Source organism: Puma concolor, chromosome A1, assembly GCF_028749965.1.
Source record: "Puma concolor isolate L17-30 chromosome A1, mPumCon1.1.hap2, whole genome shotgun sequence".
NCBI classification, from domain to species: domain Eukaryota; kingdom Metazoa; phylum Chordata; class Mammalia; order Carnivora; family Felidae; genus Puma; species Puma concolor.
This window is the reverse complement of record NC_141667.1, coordinates 98,512,932-98,535,215: the sequence shown is the minus strand read 5'-3', so window position 1 is coordinate 98,535,215 and position 22,284 is coordinate 98,512,932. Positions and strand designations below refer to the sequence as shown.

At 35.3% G+C, this 22,284-nt stretch overlaps 1 protein-coding gene across 5 annotated transcripts in view; it reads right to left on the bottom strand.

Annotated features, from left to right (window-relative positions):
* Nucleotides 1–22,284, bottom strand: part of AP3B1 (adaptor related protein complex 3 subunit beta 1) — a 267,105-nt gene that overhangs the window by 31,685 nt on the left and 213,136 nt on the right. For all 5 annotated transcript variants that reach the window (XR_015248393.1, XM_086698262.1, XM_086698234.1 and 2 more), the window contains exon 23: nucleotides 5,144–5,375. Coding sequence is in view for 4 of the 5 variants with exons in the window: in XM_086698262.1 (XP_086554388.1) it covers nucleotides 5,144–5,375 (232 nt within the window). In the remaining variant the exon portion in view is untranslated. The remainder of the gene's footprint in view (nucleotides 1–5,143; nucleotides 5,376–22,284) is intronic.

Below are 22,284 nucleotides of genomic sequence, written 5' to 3'. Positions count from 1 at the left end.
TATTAAAGCAAATTACAATTTCATGATTTTGCTCAAAGGCTTTCTTTTCACAACTCAAGTCTGCACATACTTCAAAGAACACATTCTGTTTCAGAAATATACCTCATCCTGAGAAATTTCATGTTTTACAGTATTGTCCTTATTGTTATTGAAAGTGAGAAAGAAATGTATTCCTGTTTGGAACAGCTGTAAAGGACTCACTTGGTGCTTTCAAGAGATTACGTACTTAAAATTATGGAGTATTTACTCTAGGTAAAAAAAAAATTATGGAGTATTTACTCTAGATATAGTAAATTTAAAAATTTCCCACATTCCAACTGGAAATAAAAATCCAAAATTTAAAAATGCAAATTAAAGCAGAGCTGAAAAAAGAAATTAATTTGTATTCAGAAATTAACCAAGACAACTGGCATTATAGGAACCCAAATAAGTCTAAGTGCATGATTCAAAGACTTATTGGAAGAATATTTAGTAGTGGATTAGGTTATCATGAAAAAACAAGTAAAAGGGTTTGGAATTTCTGAAGATTCACTTTTCGATTAACCAAGAATGGGAAATAGCTGTATCAATAGACAATACTGGTACTTTTCAATTGGCAATGCTAAAACTTAAGACAAACAACATTTTATTCTGCTATGACTCTAAAGTTTGGCTACACATGAGACTAGTGAAGGATCTGAAATATATACCTATTTAGTACAAATATTTATATATATGTTATATATTTAAATTGAAACCATCCACTTCTAATCTCCACTTTGCTCAAAGTGTTCAGTATAACTGCAGTCATACTGTACAGAAGCTTTCTATTTACCTTTATTCTGTATATATCTTATTAGATATAGTTTTATTTCAGCAAGGGCACTCTAATCCAGTAGACTATGACTATCGAAGGGCTTATCGATAAATATGGTTTGCCATTTAATGCTAACCATGACAGAAATGATGGAACAGACAGGACAAAGAAGAATTCAATAAGGTTAATATATTAAGAAGTATGCTTATGTTTCATAGGTTCAATGAAGATCAGGTTTTATAGGAAGGTACTTGTTTGATGTTGATTTTAAAATGTTATGAGTTTGCTAGGGGTATATGTATGTTGGTTTGCTGATTCTGATTTGAATTTCATTTGTTTATAAACCTAAAATTTATCAGGATGCTACACAAGTACCAGAAAACTTGTTGCCTAAATCTTTAGCAAACAGGCTTTATTGTAGAGCAAATAACTGTAATGATACTTTTCTTGCATTTCTCCTAAAGCTACACCTCAGCAGTTCACAGCTCTGTTAGTTACACTGATTAGTCATATTTTTAAATTTCTTTTTAATGTTTTTACTTATTTTTGAGACAGAGAGAGACACAGCATGAGCAGGGGAGGGGCAGAGAGAGAGGGAGACACAAAATCGGAAGCAGCCTCCAGGCTCCGAGCTCTCAGCACAGAGCCCGACGTGGGGCTCAAACTCACAGACTGTGAGATCATGACCTGAGCTGAGGTTGGACGCTCAACCGACTGAGCCACCCAGTTGCCCCTGATTAGTCATATTTTTTATGATGAATAAATCCTTAATGCTTTCTTCCCCCATAGATATACTGGGGTTTGGTCTTTTTGCAGCTGACACATTGGTAGCAAATGCTGTCATCTCCAAAACATGATGGTATTCATGATTTAAATCTCTTTATATCATGTATCCTTGTATTTCGTTTGACAAAGTGACAGTTCTCAAGATGCCTTGTTGATAGCCCTTTGACACAGTTTGGTACCATCTTCATTCTTAAGATAATTAACTGTGAGCTTAGCCCCACACTAATTCTGGAGGACAGCTCATGATCAATGGCATGTTTTATTATGTGAATGCTTCAAGAGCAAAGTAATCAGCATAAAATTATTCATATAATGGATTTATATTATTTGAAGCCTACTACACTGGGAAAGTTTACTCAATTAGGCATCTGTATTTGGATACAGCTTCTGAATCAGTGCTATATACACAAAAGGGTTATACAGAAATGGCTGAAAAAACATGGGCTTTATTATACCATACTATTAATAATGAAAAAAGAAATTACACAGGCTGCCAGAGACTTTGATGTGACACTTGTACAATAACTAGTAAAATATTAGCTGAACTCAAACTTGTCAACTGTTAACATAAAGCCAGTGAATATAGTGCTTACAGCTTAAGGCGTGTGTGTGTGTGTGTGTGTGTGTGTGTGTTGTGCGTGCGTGTGTGTGTGTTTTAAATCTCTTAGGTCCTTGGTCTCTTTGGGAAAAATGGCATGGCACATTACTCCTAATACTCTTGTAGAGCATACAGTTTCATGCTAAAGGTAGGGCAAAATCCAGACAAAAGTCACTGTATATTATAGACAAAAAGAAAACAGATTGGTGATAAATAAGAAAGCTGCTGGACTCCTTAACATATGCATATGTGCTTATTAAATAAGTAGTTCACTTTCCTCATTTCACAAAAAGATTAAAATACAGTATTTTTTCTTTGTTGCATTAAGATGTTTTTGGAGGACTAATTAAGATATAACATACCCTGTAACTCTACTGTAATCTATTGATAAGAGACTAGGTGGTGTTACTGCACAGGAAAGAACTCTGTTTCTTGAGGGTTTCAATAAAATGCCAACAACATGAATAAAACACTATGGTCATAAAAATCTGCCTAAGAAAAGAAAAGAAAAGAAAAGAAAAGAAAAGAAAAGAAAAGAAAAAAGAAAAGAAGAGAAGAGAAAAGAAAAGAAAAGCCTATGGCTAGTACTGAGGCAATGGTATACATTCATATTTTATTTCCGTGTTAAGGCCATACTATGAAATTTATTATATTTATTTCTTCTATTCTACATAGGCCAATAAAAGGTCAACTCATCAACTCATTATGCCAACTCAAAGAAATGTTAATACTGTTCTACTGTTTTAACCTTTGAATAACATTTTCAACCTTCAGACAATTCATTTATCAGCTGCTTGACATTTCTTACAACTAAACTAATTTTTTAACTAGGTAAAAAATGTTGGATTTTAAGCAATAAAAAAAGAACACAAACTGGGATATTTTAGAACTCCTTGGCAATGTAATGACTTCACAAAATAATTAAATAAAAATCAGGATACTCTGTATTTATTAAATTGTGCCTTAATCACCAAATTATTTTCAGAAGTGTATTAAATGGGTTATGAAATCAAGTCACTTTAACTCTACTTTGGTTGCTTATAAACATCTACCATATGTCATCTGTTAGGAACTGTTTTATTCCTTTGTGTAAAAATATAACACAATATATGACTTCCTTTGCTGAATGACTCATGAAAACTTACAGGAGAGAATTCAACAGTGTCAAAAAGCTCAGGTGGAGATGAAGAAAAACAGAATAGTTACGTGAAATAATGAGTAAAAGAAGGCACAGTTCCCTGCTTAAAAGGCTTTGAGCACCTAAAGTATTACAAAAAGGAACTATCTGGAACTGGATAGTATTTCAAGGATTCAATGACAGAAACCTTCTATCAGTTTTAATTGGTATTATTGCCTGAAGTTTCTCCCAATGAAACTCTAGGACTGTTTCCACTTAAACCAAACAGAAAAAATAGAGGTAAACATTAATTATAATCTTTAAACTCAAAATAACACACAATTGTTACACTTAATTTTTTTTTTTTTTAAATTTTTTTTTCAACGTTTATTTATTTTTGGGACAGAGAGAGACAGAGCATGAACGGGGGAGGGGCAGAGAGAGAGGGAGACACAGAATCGGAAACAGGCTCCAGGCTCTGAGCCATCAGCCCAGAGCCTGACGCGGGGCTCGAACTCACAGACCGCGAGATCGTGACCTGGCTGAAGTCGGACGCTTAACCGACTGCGCCACCCAGGCGCCCCACACTTAATTTTTTTTAAAGTATTATTTCTGGCAAAATACTTAAAAAATGGAAGAAGATGACAGTTGGTGAGACAGTGTGATACATTGAGCACGGAGGCCAGGTGGAAAGCACAGGCTGCATCTAAGGGCAGCCTCCTCTACACCAACTGGTGCTGTTGTATGTTGGAATAAAGGCACAATACTGCCAGATCTTGTGCTTTTTTCTAAGAAAAGTGAGGTTTTTGGATTTGTTTTCTAATTTAAAAACATCTTGATTTCTATTTTTTAAAATTCTTTTCTTTTTAAAGAGTTTCTTCTTATTTATTTGTTTATGAGAGAGACGGAGGGAGACCGGGAGAGAGAGTGCAGAGTCTGAAGCATGGTTTGAGTGAACCTGAAGCAGGGCTTGAACTCATGAACTATGAGATCATGACCTCAGCCAAAGTCGGATGCTTAACTGATTGCATCAGCCAGGCACCTCAAAACATCTTGATTTCTAAATGGTAGCAAAAGATTAAAAATATTTTCAAACATGAGGTGTATAAATACTAGTAATATACTATCGACTATTTTTTTTAATTATTTATTTTGAGATTGACAGAGTGTGTATGCTCAATGGATAGGCAGAGAGAGAGAGAGAGAGAGGCAGAATGAGAGAGAGAGAGAGAGAGAGAGAGAGAGAGAGAGGGAAAATCCCAAGCAGGCTCTGTGCTGTCAGCACAGACCCTGAGACAGGGCTTAATCTCACAAACTGTGAGATCATGACCTGAGCTGAAATGAAGAGTTGGACGCTTAACCGACTGAGCCACCCTGGTGCCCCTACTATGGGCTACTTTACACTGTATACCTGGAAAGGAAGACAAACAGAATAGTATAAATCCTCTCAGCCTTTGCTCTCCTCACTTTGCAATTTATGGAATGTAAAGGAAACAGGGAAGGGGAGCTATGATTCAAAAAGGCAGACTAAACTCAGGCAGGGAATGAAGTTGGCCAGGAAGAGAAACAGAGGGAAGGTGATGAAGACAGGTAAAATGAGAGGCAATTTTGATTCTTGAGATCCATCAGTACTGGTACATACATGTTACCACTGCTGGCACCCAATTCACTAAGGGCAAAGAAGTGTATTCGTTTTTTATGATAAATTCAGTTTAAAAAAGGACACAAACGTAAACTGACTATACTGACAAATATAGTCAATAAAATAATATGTATTCTACTTTACTTTCAAAATAAATGTATTTAATTATCAAATATAAAGTTTTAAATGAGAATTAATATTTACCTATTGTATTAAAAACATGCATTTGCATGCCTATAGGAAGTCTTTTCCCGCCTATGTGGATATTTTCTATCTTTCGATCAGTAGTATTATTCAATGTTATTTGTACAGAGACCATCTTATCACCAAAAATACAAGGTTGCCTTGGAAAGAAATAATGGGCAGCTAGTCCTTTTCCACTCATTCGATGAAGCAGCACATGAGTTTTCACTGGTACAAAGACAGGAGTACTGACCTATTGCACATTGGAAAAACAAAGAAAGATGAATTAGTAAATATAGTTATTCTCTTTGAAAATTGTAGGATATTAACTCCTATTTTCCCTTAAGTATTACATAAACCACAATAACAAATATCATACTCACAGATATTAAATCAGAAATTATATAAAAACGTAAAGAAAATGCCTCCAAAACAGCATTAAAATTTTTCTATACTCAACATATATTAAAATATTTTGACAATATATACCTAATAAGAAGAGAATAAGTATACGGGCATGGGGCATTAAAGACACGTGTTGAGATGAGCACTGGGTGTTGTGGATAGGGGATGAATTACTGGATTCTACTCCTGAAATCACTACTGCACTATATGCTAATGTGGATGTCAATTAAAAAAAAGAAGAGAATAAGCTGTCTGTCATATATACAATTTTTTTTAGAATTTATAAACTTTTTTGTCAGTTTTTTTCCTAGGTCAACTATATTTGGGCATCTTGCTTATTTTCTTTAGTTTTAATAATTTGTCAGTTGATTTTCTCAGGTTTTTGAAGATGGTATCACCTACCAAAAATTTCCAATCTCAACTCCTTGAACTTTTTTCACCTTGCATTTCTTTCACTATAAAATGAAGACTATAACCTCATTCAAGGTGGTTTATTCCTTTGGTTTAATAATTAAAAAGATCTTCCCTACTTTGAGCTCAGATAACTATTCACTTACAGTTTCTTCTAGACCTTTCATGGTTGCAATTTTTAATTTGTGTGATACTGTTTTAAATGTATTGACCTCTAAATTTAATTTTTTTGGTCCAAATACTGAATCAATTGCCTGTACATGATTTAATGATTACCTTTTCCTCAGTGACCTGTAAATGCAAATGTTCTGATTATTTACATATTTGGAGACATTTTTGGCTCTGATCGAGCTGTTAAACCAGTACCACATTGTTTTATTTCTTACAGTCCTACATTATGATTCAATTACTTGGCAAAACAAAGTGTCCTTTATCACTCCCTCCCCCCCCAAATAGTATTTTCTTGGCTAATTATCTGTTTATATCCTTCCGTTGAATTTTAGCCTCTTTTAGTTAAATTCTCCCTACAATCCTGAGTGAAATCAGAGGAGCATATTAAAATGAATAAACACAGTCCTTTCTAAAATCATGTGATAGCTATCTTTCCATTCAAAGTACTGCATGTGGCTTGACCTGACATGGGCTAGCTTTTTAAAAAAATCAATTTGTAATTAAACAGGCCTAATCAAGATTTTTTCCTAACAAGTGCACTCTCCCAACCTAGGCTTTCTATTATAATTGTGAGTACATATTAACTTATTCAATATGTTCATTATGCCACTGATACCTGACGAAATTAAAACTTAATAATAATATTAGTAATTTAAGATTAATCAACAAAAATCCAAGAGTTAAATATCATACACACAAAATGATGGGCAGTGTCTTCTAAGCATCATTAGAATATAGTACTCCTTGTCCAAATGCTCAATTTGTAAGAGTGAGCAATTTAAAATAATCATCTTAAAAATGCACAAGAGTTTATTTATAAAATACAACAAATAATTGAGGGGATTTAAAATTTTGGCTATATAAAATAATGGGGCAACTGGCCTATGCATTCTACTTTGGCCTTTTGATGATGATAGCAATCTAGCATTTTAAGTTTTCAAAACACTTCTTCTAAGCTGAGGTTCTTTTCCACGTAAAAAGATTATTTTCAGGGGCACCTGCGTGGCTCAGTCAGTTAAGCATCCAACTCCAGCTCAGGTCATCATCTCGCAGTTACTGAGCAAGAGCCCCACATCGGGCTCTGTGCTGTCAGCACAGAGCCCGCTTTATTGTCTGTCCCCCGCCCAATCTTTCTGCCCCCCCCCCCCCGCCCCGGTTCTCTCCTCTCTCTCTCTCAAAATAAATAAATACACTTAAAAAAATAATTTTCAAAACTCTCTCCTCTCTCTCTCTCAAAATAAATAAATACACTTAAAAAAATAATTTTCAAAACTCTTCTGTTTCAATGCTCACTCTAAGTTCTATTTTCTTCACAAATTCTAGAGAGTTTATCAGCATAACCCAAGACAGCAATCCCTAGCAGGGAACATTCATTTACAGATATAATGAACATCATAAAAATAAGCAAAAAGATAAAGAAATTGTGTGTGTATGCTTGCACTAGTGTGTGTGTGTATATATATATATCTCATGTATATATATGTATATATATATACACATCTCATATTTATAAATTTATAATCTGCAAAAATCTTAAATTCCCATGTCACTGAGGCTACAATAATCAACCTTAAACACAAGCCTTTATCTGGATAATTATAGTTTTCAGTATCTCATGTTTATTCCATCAATTACATAATAACATACTGCAAACAGTAATTCTTATTTTATTTTCTTCATTGTTGCAGAGACACAAGTCTCATTAAATCATTAAATACATGTTGATGCAGTCAGTTTTTCATCTATGAAAATTCATTAAAGTTTGAGCAACACATAATATGGCAAAACAAAGTTGAAAGTTGGAGAGAGGCAAGTGTGGAGCAGTAGGAGAAAAGCAGAACGGAAGCAGGAGTTTGGTTTACACACAGCTAGGAATCTGCACTTAAACATAATATAAGGTGCTCAGAAATATAAGGAGCTTTATACCCTAAGTCACATAAGATTATCAACATGTCTTGGCTGGTTTATTGATTCTCTCTCAGTCTTACCCTGGGAAACACGATACAAATATTTTTTTTTTCCTACCCTGTCTCAAAATTCTGCACCTTTATTATAGTCATTAAAAAGATGTTAACGGATGTGCAAAGAAATAAATACATACTTTTCTCCACTCGTTCTATCCACACTCAAATCAAGTTTAAGAAGCACTAATAAATTCAACATCTAAAAAAGGTCCTCTGTGACAATTCTCAAAGGTTATCTGTGATAATACACAGAGGTCTATGTTCTCTTCCCAATATAAGCAGCCTCATAAATGGCACTTTGTGGTAATAATACGTACTTTTTAACTACAGACAAGGGCTAACTGGAAGTTTCATTTTTTTTCTTTTTAACGAATTTTCTAAGTTCATACAGATCATATAAAGTCTATTTCCCTCCACTATCTAGATGAATTACATAGGTGATATTTTGTTGAGTAAAACCAGTAGGTTCCATAAATCCTTCAAGAATTTCCATATGCAATACAATTAATCCTGATGGGAAAATAAGAGTTTAGTTCAATATTTTGTATATCAGATATCTATATTCCAGAAACATATATGATCTGTGGCTGCTTCTATTCTAAGATGCTAAACACTGAGAATGGCTTTTCTGACTTCATATTTTATAAATATCAATAATCTTACTAAACATACAAAATAAAAGATAAAAGATAATAAATTAATTACAGAAAGACCTAGATCTGGGCTGTGAAAACGAGGGCTTACGTTTAAGAAAACAGGCAGATACTTAAGGAGTATGAATAAAACAGATCATCTTGGGTAAGGGTTGGCACATTGTAGCCCACAAGTCACATGTGGCCTACTTCCTGTTTTATCAAGTCTGTATGGAACACAGCCATACTCATTCATTTACATATTGTCGATGGCTGCTTTTTTGCTCTGCAATGGTAGAGCTGAATACTTACATATTTACTATTTACATACATATTTACTATCTGCACCCTTTACAGGAAAAGTTTGCTGGCCCAGGATCTAGGGGCACAGATGTTACATATTTCCCCCTCCCTTCCCTTTCTCTTGTTGGGAAATAATTCTCCATAGTCTCCCATGTTTGCGAACGTGTTCTGAGCAAAGGTGTTAATCTGGCTGTTCAAAATCTTTTCAAGGATGTTTGTATAGCAAACAGCCTTTGGAAACAGGAAAATGCCTTACTCTGGAGCAAAGTCTGGACAGATTTGCTAACAGCTCTTTATATCTTCTGTAAAGGTTCCTCTCCTGTAAAGCAAAAGACTGCATGTAGTGTCATCACTTGGCCTTCATCATATCACCCTGTGGGAACTGGGGCTCAGAGAAGTGGCACAAATGAGGTTACTCTGGCTACTACTATTGCTGTGAGTAATACACTGCCTCTTGTCTTTGACACAGGAGTCTCATGTCTTTTACCAGTATCCATAAAATTGTCTTAGCAACTTGTGTGCTTGCAAGTAGGGTAACATCTCATGTCCTTCACAATTCTTGATACCCATTTTGTTTTGATCACTCAACATTTCCCAGATTCACTTAACTCCAAATAGCTAAATTCATTTTTAGTACAACTATCATAAAGAGATGTGTAGTGGCAGCTGACTGAGGGGTAGACACAGGCTAAAAATCCAACTTACATTCAAGGGTGCCTTTTTGGAATATGGCAGAGTAGCACCATATGAGGTAGTGGCTTTGCTAACGAAAATACTACTTTACAAAGTAGAAACTACTTTTTTCTTCTGACTTTGATTTGTGAAAGTCCATGCTATGATTTGATTGTTTCTATGAATTTCCTAGGTATCAAGATGTGTTCTGACAGCTGACAATGAGATGTCAAGTAAGTTCTATGACACTAAAGACTAAGAATAATTAAAATGTTTCAGGGTTGCTTTTATCTAGGTCATGACTAAAGTCATGGTCCTTTGAGGGAGCTTTCTGCTTAGTGTTTTTACCCTATAGGATTATGTATGGGATTGTCTGCTTAACACACCCTACCATCTCCCAAGAGCCTTGCCACAATCAGTTCTTTAAGGAGCTCGCATGTTCTTATGCCACCTCGCGACCTGATCACAATTAATTGGTTCAGGAATAGACACCTGGCTCAACGCATTCCTTTCCCAAGATTTTTGGATTCAGGACCTGGTAAGTCAAACCTGTTTCTCTGAAGAGGTAAAATTTTGAGATTTAAAACTCTAATGTTTGTGGTCATATTTCCTGCCATACTGTTCAGCAAGAAATAAAGCAGTATCTAAGAAAAGCATAGTTGAGAGACAGAGTGTCCTGCTGGTATCTCTGGTCTTTATAGTTCTTGAATCTGACACATTCCAACCCTTGCTGAAGCTTGTTGTTTTGTGAAATACTCTAGCGTTCCTTCCTGTAACTTTTTTTTTTTTTTTTTTTTTTTTTGCTTAAGCTAGTTCAAATTGGGTTTCTATCTTTTAACTTCCCAACCAACTACTGGTCAGGATTAGTCAGATTTCATGACGCTATTCGAGGTAGCAGGGAATAAACTTCTAATGGGAGAATGTGCTCTCTTGCCCCTTTTCCTAAAGCCCTGGTTGATATGGAATGGAGAGATCAGAGACTCAGGTATGCCCTCTAATAGCTTGAACCATACGAATCTACCAACTCTACAGGTCGAAACAGTTGAATCAGCAACTCATATAGTTCAATCTAAGAACTTGCTTTGGTTCAAGACTACTTAGTCCTATCTTCAACAGAAAAGAGGAGTCCTTGATGTGACCATCCTAATTCACTGGAGCTCTACACTGAAGTTAGAGAGCAAAGCCCCTGCTAATAATAAGGTATCATGTTGCCTTTCTCTCTTCTCTGACTCTATATGTCCCATGGGCATCTTGGGGAGAAAGGTGGTCTTGTCCAAGAATTGAGTATTCCAAGGCCCCCTGCCCAATGAGATCATCACTATTTCAAATGCAAAGTAACCACTCATCATTAACTAACTCGCTCTTTCAACTGAATTTATCGAGTTGTGCCAACCACTATACTAAGGACTATGGTACAGAGACAAAGACAGAGTAAACCAGTCCCCAAGGAGTTTATTGTTTAGCTGGGGAAATCTAAGTAAATCAACAAATCATGTGATAAATGCCATGACAGCAATAAGCTTAGTACACTAAGAAAATATAAAAGTCATAGCTGGCACCTGAGGGAAGGATTGGGGAGAAATCCATAATTACCTGAATTGAACTATGTAAAATCTGACCACTTCTCATTCCCTCTACTGTTACCATCCTGGTCTGATCTACCGCCATCTCACATCTGGATTATTCCAAAAACCTTCTAATTGGTCTCCCTGTTTCTACTCTTCTACCCTACTGAGCACAGACTGAAGACAACAGCCAGAACGAATCAGTTATAACAATAAAGTTATAAATATGTCACCCCTCTGGTCAAAATCTTCCAATGGCTCCCAATTTCACTGAACTTTAAAAACCAAAAATCCTTATAAAGGCCTTTAAGATCCCTTTTGGCTTGGTCCCATTGTTTCTTTGACCTGATTTACTATTACTGTTGAACCCATGACTCACTCCTCTCAAGCCGTCCTGATTTCCTTGCTATTCCTTGCACACACCAGTAATGCTCCTACCATAGGCCCTTGGCAGTGGTTCCCTCTTTCTGGAATGCCCTTCCTGCAGATACTCACAATGACTCAGTTGTGACTGATATTTGCTCAAATGTTACCTTCTTAATGAGGCTTAACCCATTTGCATTTCTCCCATCTGATTCCCCTTTTTCTTTTTCCACAGGTACTTAATACCTAACACTACATAATTTGCTTATTGTTATGTTTATTATCTGTCTCCCCATTTATTCCCCACTTTTATGTTCAATGTATAAAGCATAATTTTACCCATTTTCACAATTCAAACCATAATTTTACTATTTTAAATGATTACAGAGGTTTGCAGATAATGTACCTCTAGTGTTGGTCCTAAGTATACTTTATTTGATGCTGAGCGCTCAATTATAACACTGTTCCTACAAATACAACAGTCTTATTGGAGCACACTGTGGTGATAAGTGGAGGTTACCAATATTAATATTTGTTGGTTTCAGGATAACACTTGACTAGAAATTTTCTATTATATGTATGTGTAATTGTAAACAAATAAAAAAATACCGTATTTCCAAAAGGCACACAAAAGAACAACTTATTAATTAGAAGGACTTCTATGAAACAATCAATCATTTGCAGAATATCTAGTTTAAGGTAAAAGCATTACTTCCCATTAAATATTAAAACTTAAAAAAACTTATAAATGCAACAGGATCCTATAAAATACAATATTTGAAAACATTAGTTCTGATTTAATTATTTAACTATAATGTTCAAAAAATTAAAAAGCTAGCTGCATCATAAGCAAATGATATGGGTTATCTTCACTATGATTCTTGAGGCGGTAATTAGTTCAGTAACTGTAATAACTCTAAAATAAAAAGCCTCCTTCTAGAGTTAACAGAACAAAAAGCATCAAGTAACAATGAGATAATCCTCTACAAATCTTTATACAGCATATGTTTAAATAATAAAAGTCGTTTGTGTACTTTTTAGATGGTTTATGAAAATAACCAATCAATTCTGCAGACACAACATTATTTCTAAAGGAAATCTATGTGACTCATGATGCCTGTAGATACACAGAGACAAACCACACATATTTTATCAGTTTATTACAGTAAGCAAATAAGCGTGGAATGAGAGTGCACATAACTGTCTACTTAGCGCTTACTGAAACATTTATAAGAGCTGTTATCTCCCTAATAACAGACAGACAGCGTGCAATTTTAGAGAGGAGAAAAGCTTCATATTTTTTAACACTTCACTAAAAAGTAACTGAAGAGTGTAAAATGAAAAATACTCTGTGCAGTTAGCTGGTAATGGACCATATTATCAACTCAAGTTAGATTTATAGGATACAAACTAGTCACTAATAGTTATTTTATGACATAGCATGTCTGCTTTTTTTTGAGATTATTAAGATTAAAGTTGTAAAACTTCTTTTGAACATAGCCGTTCAAAATGATTGAATTATAAAATTTAAATGAGAATTGAAAAATAAAACACAGAATATCAAGTAAGTGCCTAAGAATAAACCTTGTTCAACATTTGCATTACTATTTCAAAGATAACACTTCCATGTAAAGCTTTATAAAACAATGTTTTTCAGCTTTTTATGCTTTAATCCACACTTAGTCACTTAATCATTTTTAAGTATTATCAATCTATTCTGTTTTTGGACTTCAAAAATATGAAGATCTGTAGTATATAAAATACTCTGTTTTGTTTGGCTTATTTTTATAGCTGTATCTATTTACATGTACAATTTATGAAAATGACCAGAAAATAGGTACAAAAGAGATACAGTTTCACATTTAAAATTAGTATTTTAACCAATGTCTCATGTGATAAGAGCTGTAATGCAGACAGCTATAGTATTGTTTTATTTACCCAGTAAACTGTAGAAAGTGAGTCTATTTTACCTTTAACCCAAAGTATTGACACAATTACCTAGTATAGATAAAAAAAAAAAAAAAGCAGGGGGGAGGACAAATTTCCTTAACTCTTAGCACTAACTATAAACATAACTCAAGGAAATACATGTCTATCTTCCATAAAATACTGATTTTTTTTAAAAGTTTCATTTATCTATTTTGAGAGGGAGGTAAAGAGAGAGAGAATCCCAAGCAGGCTCTGCACAGTCAGCACAGTGCCTGATGCAGGGCTGGAACCCATGAACCATGAGATCATGACCTGAGCTGAAACCAAGAGTCAGATGCTTAGCCTAGTGAGCCACCCAGGTGCCCCCATCAAATATTACTTTAAATAAATGGCTTATAAGCCTAAAGCTAACCTCCTCCTTACATATGTAAATTTAGGTATTCTAGAAAGTAATCATATTCATTTCCCATATTTTATTTTACAATCAGTATATATTATTAAAAACGAGACTTTTTTACCTTTTACTTTGGTAATAATCAATATATATTATAAAAAATATATTTGCAGAAATATCTGAATACATTGTCAACAAACATTTAATGAGTATCTTACTTCATGCATGGTGTTAAGCAGACATTAGCAAACTCAACCATTGGACCAAATCCAGTCCACTGTCATTGGAACACAGTCATATTCCTTCATTTATATATTGTCTATGCCTGCTTTGTACTCCAGTGGTAGAGTTGAGGGGCTGTGGCTTGCAAAGCTGAAAATATTTACTATCTGGCCTGTTACAAAAAAAGTCTGCTGACCCCCTATTATAGGATGCATTCAGTTCATATGGATGTTGAGATGAAAGGGAAATTACTTTCTAATAATATCCCATTCTTTCTCCTCTTCAAAGGTAAATCTGTAAGCTTCACTGTCAATACATTTAATGCTTTTTATAAATCTGAAATCCAGAACGATGCTCATGTTCTTTTACTTACCACTTTCATGAAAAAATAGTTCCAGAACCATGGATAAAGACATGTTATTCTATTCTTAGGTATGTTCTGCTATTTTTTTTTTAAATTTCCTTTCTTACTTTTGGTTTAAGGGTGCTAAGTGTTTTCAAAGTGTTTAGCAAAAATGGTTACAATAATTGGTTACAATAAATTTCATTAGAACCAGATTTTACATAGGTACAAAAACAATTATGTGCTGTGTTATCTAACAGATATGATAATTGTATGATCTTAATAGTTCTGTTCCTTTCTCTGATGATATCAATGACATAATATAAAAAAGAAAATGTTAGTGCCCTCTTCCATTGTAAACAAACTCAGAACCTTGCATTATTTTCGATACCTTCTTTATTTCCAGCAATTATTTGACAAGTTTGAAGTCCCTTGTTTTCATTTCCTTCTTTCCTGTCCATCTATCACCAGCTTAGGTCAGGTCATCATTCACACTTAAAGCATTTTTTAAAACATTTATATAAAATAGCAAAAGTAATGTAAGTTTATTGAAAATAATTTCAAACTATGTGGACAAATAAATAAAATCCCCCTCGGATTTAACCATAATTTACAATTTGGTGTCCTTGCTAATCTTTTCCTCTCTTACTTCTGCTTGTCCATTCAACTTGGTCTCCTTGTCTTTATTTTTTAAGTTTATTTATTTTGAGAGATAGAGAGAGAGAGAGAGAGAGAGAGAGAGAGAGAGGAGGGAGGGAGGGAGAGGGAGGGGGAATCCCAAGGAGGCACCACACTGTCAGCACAGAGTCCAACACGGGGCTCAAACCCACGAACCGTGAGATTATGACCTGAGTTGAGCCAAAATCAAGAGTTGTATGCTTAACCGACTGAGCTACCCAGGCTCCTCGGTCTCCTTTTCTTTAGATTTATTATACTCCAATCTGCACCACACATTTTCCTAGAGTGAAAAATCATTTTCCTAAAGTGCTCAACCCCCTATGTGCTCAGCAAACTGGTGGAAAGTGTCAGGTTTTGAAGCCAGATCGACTTGAGCTGAAACTCTGGCTGTGCAGCCTAACAACTCTTACTTAACCCTATGACACTAGAAAAATTATGCTCTAGATCTCAATTTTCACATCTGTGAAATGGGGAAACTGCTACTTATCTTTCAGGTTGTTATAAACCTAGACCCAACATAAAGAATCCAAAGGAGTGAAGGGCCTGAGAAACATGACAGGAACAAGTAAGGAGGTAAGACAAGATTTCAGAGTTGAAAGTACCGAAAGAGTGTGTAGGGCTGAAATCTAGTACAGGTAAAAGTTACCAGAACTGAACAGATGAACATGCTGTGAGGTTACAGCTGTACAGGTTGTTAAGATGTACATGGAGATCTCCCAGATAATGGTGGGCTGGAGAAATTATATGTCAGATGCCAAGATCTTCACTGAACACGGGTAGTGATTAAGAGATTCCAAGATGAGAATGACGAGGAAGGGAAGAAGGTAAGATGGGATGGAGGTCAAAACAGGAAGGAGTATGAGGATGACAAGGGAATGACCTAGAAGTAACACTTGGGAGCCTCATGCAAATAATCTTGCTGGTAATAAGTGATTTTGTCAAAGACAGAATTATAGAGCATTATGAGTGAGGTCATGCTGAGAATGCTTCCAGTAGGACACTGAGACAGAAATGGTGGTTCTCAGAGAGAAACTAGGCTATATAATATTACTTTGTAAAAGTATGTGAGAGAAATTAGTAGCTGTTCTACATATTTTACAGAGGGGACCACTCCATCTACACATTGGCCATGCTACTTCCACTTAAATGAACTGTAACTTAGGGGACAGAGGGATATGGATCTCATCTAGATGAAGTCCTAGAGGAAGGAAAAGAAGTACGTCTTAGTTGATGTACAAATTGGAAAGGCAGTTTTATTATGGCTACTTTAATTTTAAATAACAGGTCCCTCTAGGAATGCCGTCTCCAAATCTGATGGAGGTAGAAAGCATCCTTTCACATCACAGATGCCAGACATACTATAAGTTGCTGAGGAATTCCTGACACAGGGTGAGGATGGGAAATAGTCCTTTGAGACCTAAGAACACACACACACACATTTTTTTTTTTTCTGATTTGTGCATAAATATTTTAAATTCTTCAGCGAGGAAGTAGGAATGGGAAGGAAAACTTGATTTATGACGCAGGAATCCAAGAGTCTTTGGAGTTCACGTCTGTGGTAGCAAAGCCCCCTGATGAGCCACCCTTCTCTTCATGAAAGGAACTTGACTATGAATTTTTCTGGATCAAATCCTGGGATTAGGGTCTAGATGGCACTGGCTCATGTATTGTCAGCTTATACCTATTTTTGGCATGTGAACCATTTTTCTTCAGAAGCAACAAAGGCTATGACTTATTGTCAAGCAGAGTTATGGTTAGCAGTGGTTAAGAAAGAAAACACTCGATTTTAAGTTAGAAGACTTTCAAGTTACTTGATGAGAAGAAAATCATTTAGCTTCTCTGGGCTTGAATTTGCAAAATGAAGGGTAACACTACCTAACTCATTAGATTTTAAAAGGACATAGTGAGAGGGGTGCCTGGATGGCTCAGTCGGTTAAGCCTCATGATTTCGGCTTAGGTCATGATCTCACCATTTGTGGGTTTGAGTTCTACAACAGGCTCTGCGCTGGGCATGGAGACTTCTTAAGATTCCCTTTCTCCCTCTCCCTCTCCCCTGATTGTTCTTTCTTCCTCTCTCTCTCTCTCAAAAAAAAAAAAAAAAAAAAAAGATATAGTCAGTTACTGCATATGTAAGTATTTTGTAGATAAAAGTGCTCTTTAATTATTATTAAAGTTAATGTTTATTTGCTCAAGTGAAAAAAATAGTGGCAGGACTAAGATTGGAATTTAATATTTTTAAGTGTCATTTCTGTCAAGCAATAAGCTACAATTCCTTTCTTAATAAATACAAAGTACTCCTTATGATAAAAGGAAAAAAAGAAAGATCAGCGTGCAAACTGGTGGGAGATTTTTTTCTCACCTTCAGAGAACTACAGGAAGTGGCAGAACCAGTATTCATTATTTCTTTCCAAAGATGATTAATAATTGAGGAAACTATCTTAAATATGATCTTAATTGTGAATCAGTATCCTTAGTCAAAAGAACTTTTGAAAGCAAATCAATAAAATGAGATTAGAATTATGCTTAAAATATCAGTTCTCTAATAAACTAGGTATGTGTAAGTGGATTTCAAGTGATAATTTCATAAGCACATCAAAAAGAAAAGGAATCTCAAGAGAAATCTGAATGCTGTAACATCAGAGGAAGACTGACTACTATGCTGAGATATTTTATATTTATTTCATCAGTGTTACAGTGTTAATAAAACCTCTACTATCGACATAGCTATCTTCAGCACTGAAATTAGAGAATCCCACTTTTATTCTAGTTATAAGGAATTAACTCCTAGAATTTGAACATGTTGAAAAGAACAATGCAGAATATCACTTAAAAAAACAAAAACAAAAACAAAAAACAATGAAGGTAACCTAAGGCACCTGGATGGGACACTAGGCGAGATGGTAAGGGACCTGGGTTGGAGTTTCAACTCAGCCATACACTGGTAGTGAGACCTTACCTAAATCATGTCACTTAGCTTGTTTTTCCTTTTCTGTAAATTGGAGCTAATTATACATATCCTGTCTGTTTCACTGAGTTCTTGTGAGGATAAAATGAGATTGTATATGTGAAACTGATTTTTAAACTGTTCAATAAAGGCATTATTGGGATTATTAGTAAATTGAGTTTTCAGTCAACGTTAAAACACCAATCTGTCAGATAACATAGGGTCATCAGGTTAGAAGTACATATCAAAAAGCTGAATCACCATTGGAGAAGGGCTTTTAAAACAATATTGCTGTATTTATTGATAGTACCATCCAAAGGCCTTTTAAAAAGTAATCCCTTCCCCCATGTCCTTTTTCCCCCCTCTCTGTTAGTTGTGGGTGAAGAGGACCGTTCTCTAAAAGGTTTCTAAATGATGTTGATGTTAAAAAATATAGTATCACCATTTAACAGCCTTTTAAAGAACAGTCCCTAGTACAGTCTTTGTTAACAACTGAGGGAGGAAGGGACTATTTTTTCAAAGGCTTTTAGAGGATGTTGTTAAAAGAATATATAGTGACATCATTTAAAAGCCTTTTAAATAATAGTTCTTCTTCCCTCCCAATTGTAATGTCCTTGGCTTTCATTTATTTTGTACTACAAGCTGAAAATGGACATGCCAACATATTATTGGCCACGGCAGGCATTTGTTGGATGGAGAACGATGTATTGCTTTTAAAAAGGTCGCTGTCCAGAAATAAATCCAATTCTTTAAGAACATAGTACCATTTCTACACAGGATATTGCCCACCTACCTTATCATTGAGTTGTAGTATCTTTTGCTTGTTTCCTCTGAATTTATTGAAGAAGATATCATGAAAACAGGAAAGAAGTCTTAGGTAAGTCATTCCAAGATTTCCTGTGGCGTGAATATAGTCCTACCATCCATCCATCCACCGCTGCTTGAGTTAACTCTCCACTCAACTTACAACAAAACCTAACTTTAGCTCCTATTCTGTCTTTATTAAATTATTTATGCCCACTATTCCTTTCATTTTAGACTTTACTCCACCAGGAGATAGCAGTGGACACTTAGGGATCCTCTCCACATTCCACTCCCAACGACAGGACAAATTAAGTCAACCATTTAGTTTAAACACAAAGTCAGACAGCCAGTAAGCTTTGAGAAGATTAGCTCTGACTATCTTTCACATAAAAAAAGAACTAATTCCAGTGGTATAATTATAGGATATGAAACAATTTTCCGTCTCTTCTTGCGTTGAGTCTTTTCAGAAAACTGTCATTTTAAGAACAGGTATTCCTACACCTAAAACACTTTGATGAAAAAAAACACAAGCCTTTAAAAAGTCTAAAAGCACAGCCCTCCAAATATACTGTATTTCAATTCTAAATTTTAGTGTGCCCCTCATTTTTTGCCAGTCTTGCACACAGAACTCACTTGTTAGCTCTTCATAATTAAGTCACAGTAAATCATCTGATTTAAAATATCAAATACTACCCCCAACAAATTGCCCAGTTCAAGCCTCAATTTGTCCACACAATTCTTCCTGAACCTATTCCAGCCCATAATATAAGCCACAGTTGATTCTGACATTTCCTATAATTTACTTTTCATATTATTACTTTTATGCATTTCATGTTATAATGACTTTATTTTTACGCATTAGGTAAAAATTACCCAAGTGCTAAGCCTGGGCAATAATTTCTTTTGTTTTTTTTTTTACATAATTTCTAAAAAAATATAAGTATTTTTTTTCACAAAAGGCTTATGCAGTGACTCAGTTTCGAAAGCTTTTTAGCTTCCAGCCCTTGAATGGGAAATGTCACCATGTCTGGCAGTAGTTTCTCATTCATTCCCCAAAAAACAGCACTGAAATACAAAAAATACACACACACACACACACACACACACACACACACACACACACCTTCTGAATTGTGTTGCCTTAACAGCACAAGTGAGCTATTTGTGCCTAAATTATATTTGTGCCTAAATCATATTTGATATTTGATAGGAAACAGTTAAATATTTTAATATTTATTTTTAAGTATTTTTTTTGGGAGAGTGCAAGTGGGGGAGGGTCAAAGAGAGGGAGACAGAGGATCCAAACTGGGCTCTGTGCTGACAGGGTGACCGCAGCAAGCCTGATGTGGGGCTCGAACTCATGAACCATGAGATCATAACCTGAGCTGAAGTTGGATACTCAACCAACTAAGCCACACAGGTGCCCCTAAAATATTTTAAAAACTGAAAAAAACTTCATGCCATTTGAAATGTTTTCATGATCCATTGAGATAAATCAATGTTTCACTGAGAAATACTACCGTAATTTTGATTCTCATAAATGAAAGTTGGTAAGATATTGAAATAAAAATTCTAACTTAAAGAAACATCAAAAAGGTAACAATAGGAAGATATAAATATAGAAAATTTAATCTAACATGACTGATCTGAAATTTTGACTTTATTTTAATTTGAGTGGTTATGACTAGAGTTTAAGTAAAACTGCCTGCTGCAAATAAGAATTGCTTGGTTGGGCAGCTAGTCATAAACTCCACAGCAGGGCTCCATCTGAATTCTAGAAATAATAGTGAGTGATCACCATGGTACAACCAATATCAAGATCAAAGAGGACATGCTTATGTGTGGTGCTGGGCTCTGGTTTTCCATCAGAATGATCTCCACGAATGCCCATGGCCCTACCCTTCCTCCCCTCTGCCATTTCACTGGTGAGGTATGCGTATCTGAGTCATTTTTCTCTTTACAGGTTCTACAAGTGAGGTGGTATACAGAATAATGGCCCCCAAAGATATTCAAGTCCTACCCCATAGAACCTATGAATATGTAACATGCATGATTAGGGGGAATTAAGGTTGCTAATCAGCTGATTTTGAGATGGGGAGAGTCTCCTGATTATCCAGGTGGGCCAGGGTCATCATACAGGTCTTGTAAGGATAAGTTAAGGAGGAAGGAGAGTCAGTGTTAGAGTGACACAGTGTGAGTACAACTCCACCAGTCATTCTGTGGAAGATGGAAGGGGCCATGGAGCCAAGGAATGTGAGCAGTCTCTAAGAGTGGGGAAAAGTCAAGAAAAAGGATTCTGAGAGCCTTCAGAAAGAACACGGCCATGCTGATACCTTAATTTTAGCTCAGTGAGGCCCATTTTGGACTTCTGAACTGCAAGATAATAATCAATTTGCATTGTTAAAAGCTACCCAGTTTCTGGTAATGTATTACAGCAGCAATAAGAAACCAATAAAGGTAATTGTGATATCTAGTTAAAAATTACTGTTTCAAATTCTTGTGTCGTAAAACCTATCTGTGGAGTCTATGGTATATGTTTGTCTGCATACGTCTTTCAATGGCTGATCTGTGGTTTGAGAGGCATCAAAAATCCTGCCTTCCCTATAGTATATTCTCACTAGATTTAAGTTTCAAGTAGCAAAGACACTAATAAATTTAAGTGGCTCTCAAACCTGGATAGTTATTTGTCACAATCATTTAGAGGACTGGTTTTTAAAAATTCCCTCTCCTAAATACCCCTGACATATTTTTAATGATCACATTGAGTTGGTTTTGATGCATTTGGTTAAATGATAGGTACTGAGAACCAATGAAAAACATAAAAGAGGAACTGTCTTCTAAAGGCTCCAATTTAACATACTGCATATTATCTGAAGACTATCTCTTAATCTTCTTTAGTTCTTATTTACAAGTCTTCCTGATAATAGATGCATATAGGAACATTTTATCTGAGTTCTACAGAAGCAAAAGGGGATTTTTTAAACTAGTAGTAGTCACAGACATTTGGCACAAAGCAGAGAAGTTTCAAAGGGGAAAAAGGAAAGAACAAGAAAAATATGAGAGGGTTTCGGTGGGGCAGAACAAGTTTAGGATAATGAAAACCTCAGTTAGGGAAAGAGAGTGGGTAGGTATTAAAAGAGCAATAATCATAAAGAAACTCTCAAATGTTACATTTTTTTCTAGAGCCATCTTTCTCTGAAACAAACACAATAAAAAAGTCAGATTTTTAAAAAGGTTATGTATACTGTGTCTCCGGATCCAGATTCTTAAGCACTTTGCAACCATTTATGTCAAAGTTAATGTTATAATTGCTGGGATAAATAATGCAGGTGTACCCGAGGGTGCTTATGCAATGAAGAAAA